The 11,869-nt window shown below is 50.1% G+C and overlaps 1 protein-coding gene across 1 annotated transcript; it reads left to right on the top strand.

Moving 5' to 3' along the window:
* Positions 1-4,709: 4,709 nt before the first annotated feature.
* Positions 4,710-4,955, top strand: LOC307066650 (V-type proton ATPase subunit e 1-like; the record flags this gene model as incomplete). The annotated part of the gene is made up of 1 exon (XM_079723866.1): positions 4,710-4,955. The coding sequence occupies one exon, from the start codon at positions 4,710-4,712 to the stop codon at positions 4,953-4,955; it is 246 nt and encodes an 81-aa protein (XP_079579992.1).
* Positions 4,956-11,869: the final 6,914 nt, after the last annotated feature.

Raw genomic sequence — 11,869 nt, 5'->3', positions numbered from 1 at the left:
CTGCTAGGACGACCTACCCACTTCCGGACAAGGCTGGCAGAGCCACGAGACGTCTGATCCCAGATGGAAAATTGAAACCACGCTCCTCCGTCACTACAGCCATTTGTCACTGGACGAGGGTGCATATAAACAGCTTAATTCAAACCACACTGCCACCCCTCCACTCCCGCCTTTCCTGAGCTTTCCCTTGGCTTGTTTCAAGGTAACAAATACAGTGCAATGTCAAAGTGAAGGGCCCTCTTTCCTCCTCCTTGTTGAGATGAGCGTGCTGAAATGCTTTATCTTGTCTTCACGTCAGCCCCATGACATAAGAATTGTTCTTATGCCCACTTGTCAGAGGCCCGAGTTAAATCATTGGGCCAAAGTCACGCAGACAAGAGGCAGCACCAGATGCTAGCCAAACCTTCCTGTAGACCCAGCTGCCCCTCTGTGACCTTGGCCACTACGCTGGGGCACACAGCACCCAGGTGCACAGCCAGAACCTCAAACCTGTGCTGGATCCCAGGTCCACTCCACTTGCTGAGTGTAGGCGGTCTTTGAGGTCCCTCTCTGAGCCCCAGTGGGAGACCCACCCGCCTTGGACACTTGTCCCACAGCTGATAGGCCTGAGCTGGGCTTCGTCCTCAAACCACGTGACCATCAGCTTCTCTCACCATCTCAAAAATCTTTTTCATCTCTGGTATCATCAAGCAAGGGAGTGTAACTAAAGAATGAGGAGCCCCTGGGTTAGAGTCCCTGTGGGGTCCCTTCTAGCTGTGTGATCTTGGGCAAGTTCCTTAACCTCTCTGTGCTTCCATTTCCTTATATGTACAAGGAGCCCAATAATAGTACCTATCTCATAGAGCAGTCACGAGGAGTCGATGAGATAGTGTGTGTAAGGTGTTTAAAACAACACCTGGACTATTTACTAAAGGCTGATGAATAATACAATAACAAAGGAAGCCCTGCAAATGTCTGATTGTATCACAATAATAAGTGAATAGTTATAAAAATAGCTGAGCAACAAAAAGTGCTCATACCAGCAACATGTGGATGAACAAATGAGTGAATGAATGAACATGAAACTGACCAGACTAGACCAGCAGAAGCCCATGGGAGCCTGGCCCTATTTTCTGGTGTCAGGAGCCCTGGGCTGTAGGTGAGGATGTGTGTGGTTGTAAACTGAGCCCACACGGATGGAAGGGGGAGAATTTGATTTCCCTGTGCAGGAAGCCTGTGAGCTGGATCCACAGGCTGCTTCCTCCGCCCTACGAGAAGAGGACTTGTTTCTGCAAGGCCCCCTTCCCCACGTTCACCCTGCCCACCTCGTTCAGTGATTCTAGCTAAAATAGTGAAAACAGTGAAGGGGAATAATTCTCCGGGTGAGTTGTCTGGGGAGTGGCGACCAATCCTTTTCCAGCCAGAGTCTCGGGAGGCAGTGGATTGGAGGCTGGGAGCCTCAGGTGACAGTTTAAATGTCCTTCCTGCCTGGTGTTCTGGGCTTAGAAAATCAACAGAGAAAAGGAGGCTTGTGTTTCCTCGTGTGTGTGTGTGTGTAAAGGGAGAGTCCAGGGTAAAGGAATAGCGGGGAGCACGAATACTTTCATAAGACTGAGCCACTGTACCCAGAATTAATGTGAAACACACTGCATCTTTAAGATTGTATGGTTGAAACCAGACAGCCACCGTATTCCAAAAATCCTCCCCATTTCACCCGAGCCAGGCACCGTTCTCAGCTTTTTACAAATATTAACTTATCAGTCCTCAAAACAGCCTCGTGTGGTAGCTACCAGTATTATCTCCATTTCACAGATGAGGAAACTGAGGCACAGAGAGGGTAGGTGACTTACCCAAGGTCACACAGGCTGGAAGGAGCAGAGTGAGGATTTGAGCCCAAGCAGTGGGGTTAAACCGCCTGCTCCTGACTGCTAGGCCACGCCACCCTCAGAGGGAGTCCCTGACCCAGGGTCGCTCACAGCTACATTTCAGGGCCACGTGACAGGATGTGACCAGAAAGGTGGGCATCAGTTTCATAACACACTTAATTCTCCAAACTTGGCTCCAGATGGCTTTCAGCGTTCCCAACTCATGCGTCAAAACAAGAAGGGCACTCTTCTTGTTGTTATAAATTTATTCATTTATTTATATTTATTTTTGGCTGCATTGGGTCTTCGTTGCTGCATGCAGGCTTTCTCTAGCTGCGGCGAGCGGAGGGTACTGTTCGTTGCGGTGTGCGGGCTTCTCATTGCGTTGGCTTCTCGTTGTGGAACACGGGCTCTAGGCATGCGGGGTCAGTAGTTGTGGCACACGGGCTTCAGTAGTTGCAGCACACAGGCTCAGTGGTTGTGGTGCACGGGCTTAGCTGGTCCGTGGCATGTGGCATCTTCCCGGACCAGGGCTCGAATCTGAGTCCCCTGCATTGGCAGGTGGATTCTTAACCACTGTGCCACCAGGGAAGTCCAAGAAGGAGACTCCTTGAAGCAAGTCAAGAAAGAAAGACAGTCCAGGAAACCATTCCAAATCGGAGGGGACAAAAGAACAGGGTAACTACACACAAGTGGGTCCTGGACCCTGGAAATAAAGGCTTCTTAGAGGCTTCGCTGGTATGACCTTGAGAGAGCTGTGGGTTACACAGTAGTATTGTGACAGGTTAGAGTACACGAAATATACTACGATGCCCTAATAGTACAGGCCAACCTTGGTTTAGTGCACTTCACTTGACTGCGCTTCGTGGATACTGTGTTTTTTACAAATTGCTGGTTTGTGGCGACCCTGTGTCTAGCAAGTCTATCAGTGCCATTTTTCCAACAGCATTTGCTCACTTCCTGTTTCTGTGTCATATTTTGGTAATTCTCACAATGTTTCCAACTTTTCCATTGTTGTTATATTTGTTATGGTGATCTGTGATCAGTGATCTTAATGTGACTCTTGTAATTGCTTGGGGGCACCACAAACCACACCCATATTAGAAGGCGGACTTAATCCATAAATATCACGTGTGTTCTGACCAATCCATAGACCAGCTGTTCCCCCGTCTCTCCCTCTCCTCGGGCCTCCCTATTCCCAGACACAACAATATTGAAATTAGACCAATTAATAACCCTGCGATAGCCTCTCAGTGTTTCAGGAAGAGTCGTACATCTCTCATTTTAAAGCAAAAGCTAGAAACGATGAAGCTTAGTGAGGAAGGCTTGTTAAAAGCCAAGACAGACCAAAATCGAGGCCTCTCTTGCCAAACTGTCAGCCAAGTTGTGAATGCAAAAGAAGGTTCCTGAAGGAAATTAAAGCACTGCTCCAGTGAACACACGGATGATAAGAAAGTGAAACAGCCTTACTGCTGATATGGAGAAAGTCTGAGTGGTCTGGATAGAAGATCCAACCAGCCACATTCCCTGAAGCTACAGCCTAATCCGGAGCAAGGCCCCAGCTGTCTCCAGTTCTACGGAGGCTGAGAGAGGGGAGGGAGCTGCAGGAGGAAAGTCTGAAACACAGGTCGGCTCGTGAGGTTGAAGGACAGAAGCCGCCTCCGCAGCACGAAAGTGCCAGGTGGAGCCACAGGCGCTGAGGGGGAAGCTGCAGCAAGCCCTCCAGAAGCTGTGGCTCAGGTCATCCGTGAAGGTGGCTGCACCGAACAAGAGATGATCCCTGTAGGGGAAACAGCCATTAAGAACATTCATGGTTCATGGGAAGAGGTCCAAATATTGACGTACACAGGAGTTTGGAAGAAGTCGATTCCAGCCCTCGTGGACAGCTTTCAGGGGTTCAGGATTTAGTGGAGGAAGGCACTGCAGATGTGGTGGAAACAGCAAGAGAACTAGAATTAGAAGTGGAGCCTGGGGGCTTCCCTGGTGGCACAGTGGCTAAGAATCCGCCTGCCAGTGCAGGGGACACAGGTTCGAGCCCTGGTCTGGGAAGATGCCACATGCCACGGAGCAACCAAGTCCGCACTCCACAACTACTGAGCCTGTGCTCTAGAGCCTGCGAGCCACAGCTACTGAGCCCACGTGCCACAACTACTGAGCCCACGTGCCACAACTACTGAAGTCCACACGCCTAGAGCCTGTGCTCCACAAGAGAAGCCCCCGCACCGCAACGAAGAGTAGCCCCCGCTCGCCACAACTAGAGAAAGCCCGTGTGCAGCAATGAAGACCCAAGGCAGCCAAGAATAAATAAATTAATTAAGAAAACAAAAGTGCACTGGAAATAACGTTTAAAAAAACAAAAAAGTAGAGCCTGAAGATGTGACTGAATTGATGTAATCTCATGATAAAACTTGAACGGATGAGGAGTTGCTTCTTATAGATGAACAAAGAAAGTGGTTTCTCAGGTGAAGATGCTGTGAAGATTGTTGAAATGACAACAAAGGATTTAGATTTTTTTTTTCTTTTTTTTGGCCACGCCCGGCGGCATGCAGGATCTTAGTTCCCCAACCAAGGATGGAACCTGCGCCCCCTGCAGTGGAAGCGCGGAGTCCTAACCACTGGACCGCCAGGCATGTCCCAAGGATTTAGAATATTATATCAACTTAGTTGATAAAGCAGGGTTTGGGAAGACTGACTCCAATTTTGAAAGAACTTCTATTGTGGGTCAAATGCTATCGCACAGCACTATATGCTACAGAGAAATTGTTCACGAAAGTCAATCGATGCGGCAAACCTGACTGTTCTCTTATTTTAAGAAATTGATGCGAGTGAGGCGGCGGGGCAGGGCTGGCACCTCCCGCAGCAGCCATGGCGTATACCGGCCTCACTGTGCCTCTCATCGTGACGAGTGTGTTCTGGGGCTTCGTCGGTTTCCTGGTACCCTGGTTCATCCCTAAGGGTCCCAACCGGGGAGTTACCATCACCATGTTGGTGACCTGTTCCGTTTGCGGCTACCTCTTTTGGCTGATTGCAATTCTGGCCCAACTCAACGCTCTCTTTGGACCACAGTTGAACAATGAAACTATCTGGTACCTCAAGCATCATTGGCCTTGAGTAAGAAGACCTGCTCGCCAGTGCCCAGTCATTGAGGTCACGAAGAGAACTCCTCTAGATGCGAAATCACCTCCAGACCCAGGCCACCTTCCTTGACTCGCCCACTTTGGCCGTCAGCTGCCTTAAACGTTCCCACCACGTTTGAATATCTTATTCTGCAATGCAGTATTTTTTCCTGTCGCCCTCTTTGCACTTTGATGAATGATGTGCCTGTTGAATCTAAACTGTGCTGCCTCTATAAAATGTTTATGTACTCTTCCGAGATAGAAAATGCTGTTCTTCTGAGAAATAACATTACTCTCTCCTTGGAAACTGTGGATTTGAAGATGGCTCTGCCTGCTCACAACATGGGAATCAGTGAAGTGTTTAAAAACTGTTACATGGGTTTCCCTGGTGGCGCAGTGGTTGAGAGTCCGCCTGCTGATACAGGGGACACGGGTTCGTGCCCCGGTCCGGGAAGATCCCACATGCTGCAGAGCGGCTGGGCCCGTGAGTCATGGCCGCTGAGCCTGTGCATCCGGAACCTGTGCTCCGCAACGGGAGAGGCCACAGCAGTGAGAGGCCCGCATACCGCAAAAAAAAAAAAAAAAAACTGTTATACGACAATAAGACTCCAGTGGGGCAGTCAGTAGAACATGTTCAGAGGGAAAATCTGTCCCCCCAGAGTTACACCAAAGTATATTTTCAGGATGAATTTCTTATTTCTGCCCTCCTTTGGAATAAATTATTTTTCTGCTCTCTAAAAAAAAAAAAAAGAAAGAAATTGCCGCAGCCATGCCATCCTTCAGTAGCCACCACCCTGATCAGTCAGCGGCCATCAACACCCAGGCAGGGCCCTCCACCAGCAAAAAAGAGGATGACTCGCTGAAGGTGCGGATGATGGTTAGAATGTTCTAGCAATGCAGTATTTTTAAATTAAGGCATGTACGTTGTTTTTACAGACTTAATGTAATTGCACACTTAACAGACTACAGTATAGTATAAACATAACTTTCATATGCACTGGGAAACCAAAAAATTCAGGTGATTTATTGCAATATTTGCTTTATTGCAGTGGTCTGGAATCGAGCCAGCGATATCTCTGAGGTTCGGCTGTATTATACTCTGGTAAGATGTTAAATTTCCTGATTTGAGTCATTTTATTGTATTTAGAAAGTCGTGTTCTTAGGAAACACACACCAGATTGTTTAGGGAGAAAAGTGGCTGATGTTTGCAACTTACGTATATATTATATTTACATGAAAACATATATAGAGAAAGAATGGGGCAAAATGTAAATGAATCTGTGTGAAGGTACATGGGAATCCCCTTTATTATTGCAACTTTTCTGTTGTAATTATACCAAAATAAAAAGTTCCAGAAAATAACAACCAAAAAAAAGGAAGTAGCCCCAAATCTGATGTCACAGCGCAGCTTGGCGCCTGTCTTTCAGATTCTCGACATCCACCAACACTGAGACACACCTGTGCCCTCTCAGTCCCCCAGTGGCTGCTGCAGGTTACCACGTTCTGGTGGGCGGCCCATTGCTCAGATTGTTTGAGAGGCCCCGGCTGCCCCGGACATCCTCGCCTCTCCCGCCCAGCTCCAGAGATGCCAAAAGCACCCACTGTGTGCCAGGCACTGGAGCTGACCCTGGTGGTTCCAGGGTCAACAAGACAGACCCTGCCCCCGCCCTCACCCTCAGGGAAGCAACAAACACAGGACAGGAATTTCAAGGGTGAGGAGGGTCCAAGGAGAGGTGCTCCGGGAACCTACTTGTCCCGAGCAGGATGGGAGTGGAAAGGCTTCCAGGTGGAAATAATTTACACCAAGGCCCAGAGGAGGAGAGGGGGCAAAATGCTTCCCGGCAAATCTGTGAGTTAGGTACCCTGAGCCCATTTTATAGGTGGGAAAACTGAGGCTCCAGGCGTGTAATTAACTTGCCTGAGGTGCTGTGGCTAGGACGTGGTGGCCTTGGGATCCACACTGGAACACTGCCACACCCTCCTATGAGCAAGAGGGGTGACATCTATGGGGAGACCAGAACCCACTCCCGGAGAGGGGACATCCGGGGTTGGGGCCGCCCCTCCCATCCCCGGGAGCCAAGGATGCAGATAACTAACAGGGTTTTCAGGAACCACTGTCTCTAGTGTCTACTTTTTGCTGAGCTATTTCCCCAGAAATTCTATAGACTAAGAGCCAGATTTCTTCCCCCTGATAATGAAATTGGAGTGATCACACCAGTGGGAAAATTGGGCCCAAGGTCCCCACTCAACCTGATCTTTCAACTTCTCAGCCTTCTACCTGCTGGAGCTGCCTGGAAGTCTGGGGAGCAGACACCACAGATACCGCAGACAAGGATGCCCAGGTAAGGCATCTGCGTGCGGGGCAGGCCCAGCCCTGCCACTTAGAAGCCTTGACATCTTGAGTCTAAACCTCCACCTTCTTGTCCCTAAAATACAGACAGTAATAGTGCCCACAGCCTTGGCTCAGGGCTGGACACACTTTATGATGACGGCGGCGATGTTGATCAGAATGACGATGATTTTGAGGCTGAAACACTTCATTTTCTCCATTCGTGGCCCAGATGCTAAGGAACTAGGTCCAAATCTCACTCTTTGGCCAGCTCCTTTCCTTCCAGACTGTGTGGGTTTGTTTTTCCCCCTGTTTCTTTGCCAAAAGCAAGAGTCACAAACCTCACCACCTGCCCCTTTGGAAGAGAATTATTATTTTAACCAAAAGAACAGTGATGGCAAACCTTAGGGAACCTTAGGAAAACCCTAAAGTGTCAGCAGGGATGGGTCCCAGCAAACCTCAGACTCCACGTTTCACCCCTCAGTAGCCTCTTCCTGTGTCATTGCTGCATTGGTCCCAGGGGCTTGGGGACCTAACCCCAAAGTATAGTCAAGGAGAGAGTTCAGAAGCTGGCCCCTGGGAAGATTCCAACAGTTTTTTTGTTTGGGCTGGACCTGTGGCCTCAGCTCACCTGGGCAGCTGCCTTTCAGAATGGCCCCAGGCGGGGCTTCCCTGATGGCGCAGTGGTTGAGAGTCCGCCTGCCGATGCAGGGAACATGGGTTCGTGCCCCGGTCCGGGAAGATCCCACATGCCGCAGAGCGGCTGGGCCCGTGAGCCATGGCTGCTGAGCCTGCGCATCCCGAGCCTGTGCTCCGCAACGGGAGAGGCCGCAGCAGTGAGAGGCCTGCGTACCGCAAAAAAAAAAAGAATGGCCCCAGGCGGCTCCCTCTTTGACAAGTGGTCTTCAGTGATTAGTATAATGGTCACAGCACAACTGCATCTCCTGACCCCAGGAGAGGGGACATCCCAGGTTGGGGCTGCTCCTTCCATGCCTGGGAGGCAAGGATGCAGGTAACTAACAGGGTTTTCAGGGACCACTGTCTCTAGTCTCCACTTTTTTGCCGAGCTATTTCCCCAGAAAATCTATAGACTAAGAACCAGATGAAATTGGAGTGATCACACCACCCTCAGCATTTAAGATGGCAATGCCAAAATTTTGTGGCTGTGTAGAGATGCACCACGCTGCGCGATCACGTATCCCAACTTTCGGCAAGAAGGCAAGACTTAAGAAATCGCGATGTGAATAATAATGCTGCTCCCACACTGTTTATGGATGGCGCTCATTCATCCACAGATGCGTTCTCGGAGTGCTTGCTCTTGGCTGAGCACTGCCGATGGGGTTGTTCCCAAAGGTGCTGTGGTTCAGGGATGCTGGACGGTGGACCCGCCAACACCCTCGAGAATGGCAGTCGGGGGCGTGTGGTGCCATGAAGTGAGTGCGTTCATGTGTGCAGTCAGGGAGGCTTCCTGGAGGAGGAATCCGGTCTTTATCCTAGGAGCAGTGGGCTATGGCAATTGAGGTTTTAATCAGGGCGGGGGACATGATCACATTTGCATTTTGAAAGCGTGTTCTGGCTACAGTGTGGAGAATGGATGGTTGGAGGTCAGAGTGGGAGCCAGGGAACCCGGGAGGAGACCTTAGCCCAGCCCTGGTGAGAGGCTCACAGCCAAATATTTCTCAAGTGCTTCCCTCCACTTCTGGGCGGCGTGGCCGAGGGGATGGAGAGAAGTGGGTGGGTTGAGAGATACTGAGGGGGCCACCCTGACAGGACTTGGGGGTTCATGGGCTTTGGGCAGAGGGAGAAGGCAGGGTCACAGTCACCTCCAGGTGACTGGCTTTAGAGAAGCTGGTCCAGGTGGTGTCTGCCTGGCCAGGTAACTCAGGTGGGAGGGGGAAAGAAAAATCTTTGTCGTGGTAAATTTAAAAAATACAAAACGTAATCTGCAGTACAATATCCTTGTTTTAAAATGTACAAAAAAAAGACTGAAAGGAAATTCACCAAAGATCAACAGAGGTTCTCTCTGAACACAGGATTCTCCTCTTTCTACCTTTTTCTGTTTCCCAAATGATTGCTAATGACCATGTACTAATACAATAATTAGGGAAAACCACAAGTGAAAATCGATATGCATTCAATCAGTTGTAGGACAATCCTTGCCTCTGATGGAGGTAGTTTTTCAGTTTTTTCCAGAGAGTAAGTCTGGCTGCTCAGAGCAGGGGGAGAAAAGTCCCATAGTTGGGACTCCATAGTTTAACCTCACCCACTTCTACCAGGCGCTGCCAGCCAGGCTCTGTCCTCACTATCTCTGCAAGAAATTTTTGCTCCATTTGTTAAATCCAGGTGTGTGGATTGTATTCTGAATTCCAAAAGAATTTTATTTTTTGAGTTCAGTGTCACATTTTCTCCCTTTCTCTCCCAAAGAAACGTGCAAAGCACGCCACAGCTCCCAAGTGCTTTTGACATCTTCCTGCAGTACTTGGGCCTTTCTAGAAAAATGAGGTGTTCCCTTCCCTGGCTTCAAAAGCGTGGAGAGGTGCACTGTTTTGTTTCACGTCTGACCCCGAGAAGATAGGATGTGGGTGGGGAAGAGCCACTGGGAAGCAGCCTGCCCCATAAATCCCATCTGTTTGCTCAGGAAGGGCAAAAGGTTGAAACATTTAAAAACCTGAGCCTGAAGGACTGAGTCTGGCCCAGGGGGACCCTGCCGACCATCTGGGGAAGATCGCGGCCCCATTCCAGGGAGATGAACCCCCCCAAATGCAAATGCAGGGGAAGGAGGCCGTGCTGCAGGCCTCTGCGGCCTCCAGCCAGTGATTGCCAAAGGGCTTTCCCCCACCATGGTGGGTGCAGCCAGGTGCTGTAGCACTGGAGGCCCGGGAAGACCTTGACCCCTTTGGTTCTGCAAAGGGTTGGACTTTTAGTTGTGTTCCTGATCCAAGAGTCCAGAACTCAGCCTGCAGGAGAGGTGATTGTCCCTCCTTGAAGAATTTTGGAGGACAGAGTTCTTCTGCCTTGACAAAATAGTAGCAGCAGTAGTAATAGCCATAGTAGCAATAATACTAATAGTAATAATACTAACAGCAGTAATAATAGAAGCTGTAGCAATAGCAATGTACTACTAATCGTAGTAATAATGGTAATAGTAGTAATAGTAGCAATGATAATGATAGTAATGATAGTAATAGCAGTGGTAATCGTAACAGTGATAATAGTATTAATACTGGTAGCAATAGTAACAATAGTCATAACAGTGATAATGATGGTAGTAATAGTAATAATAGTGATGGCATGAGTAATAATAGCAGTAGTAATAGCAGTGATCATAATCATGGTAGTAATAGTAGTAGTAGTAATACTAGGAGGAGGAATAGTAAGAATAATAATAGTACTACTACCAGTAATAGCAACTCCCACTTACTAGTCGCTCTGTCCCAGACGCTGCTGGGAGCACGAGACAGAAATGAACACCTTACTCTCCACGGCACCTATGAGAAAGGTCCTGCTACTACTGTCCTCTGTTTGTAGATGAAGAAACTGATTTCCCCAAAGTCTCCCAGCTGCTAAGAGGCAGGGTCAGGATTTGAACCCAAACCCATGTCACTTCCCAGGCCTGGTGTGTGTTCGCAATCTGGCTGCCCAGGAGAATCACGGGACGCAGCTAAGCCCCAGCCCCGTGCCGGGACGCTGATCCGCCAGCCTGCAGGGAGCCTAGTGCTGGTTTTGTGCTGTAGGCTCCCGAGCTGATGTGAGCACTAAGCCAGGGTTGACCGCCACCATGCTACACAGTAGTTCTCTCCCTCGGGGAGGCAGCAGGACCCCCAAAGGTTATATAGCTTGTCACCCACCCATCAGGTTTCCGATTCAAGAGGTCTGGGCGGGGCCTAGGAACCTGCATTTCTACTAAGTGCTCAGGGGATGTTGATGCTGCTGGCCGGGCAGCCCACTCTGAGAAGCCCTGCTCGGCCCAGATTCCACTTCCTGGGCAGAAACCTGGCCCACGCGTCCATGCATTCACTCAGCAAACTCTAGTGAACGCCTACCGCGTGCCAAGCCCAGCTGTGAGTGACGAAGCACAAGGAGAGCTTACACGTGTGCATCTGCCCTCTCTCCCCCGGCAGCGTGGAGCACGCGCGGGTCATGCGGGATAAAGGACAGTCTCTTCCCAGGGCTGGGCTAAGGGCTTCTCCCGGGTTCCCTGGCTCCCACTTGAGGATAAGGGATGATCCTCGTTACACGGACTGGATGGGAGGGGCTGCCCTGACCCTCGGCGAAGCGTGTGGGGTGCCCCTTTGTCCTCAGCCCCCGAGCTAATCCACCGTCCACACGTCCCCTCTGAACTGGTTACATAAGTGTTCCCTGAGGCCCGGAAACTTCCAGATGGGCCTGTGGCCCATCCCACCAGCTGCTTCTGGGATGTCAGCCCCGGCCTCTTTCCTGGGCCCTGGAATTCCTGGAGGAGCCTGACATGGAGCAGCTGCCGAAGTGTCTGGGAAGGCCAGGCGTGCAGAGGGAGCGTGTCAAACAGCCTTTGTGCTCCTGGCTCCTCCCACAGGCAGCTGCAAGGGGGAAGAGCTGGG

The sequence above is a fragment of the Hyperoodon ampullatus genome, assembly GCF_949752795.1.
Source record: "Hyperoodon ampullatus genome assembly, chromosome: 18".
Lineage (NCBI taxonomy): Eukaryota > Metazoa > Chordata > Mammalia > Artiodactyla > Ziphiidae > Hyperoodon > Hyperoodon ampullatus.
The sequence above is the reverse complement of the archived record's forward strand: the minus strand, read 5'-3'. Positions and strand labels throughout refer to the sequence as shown.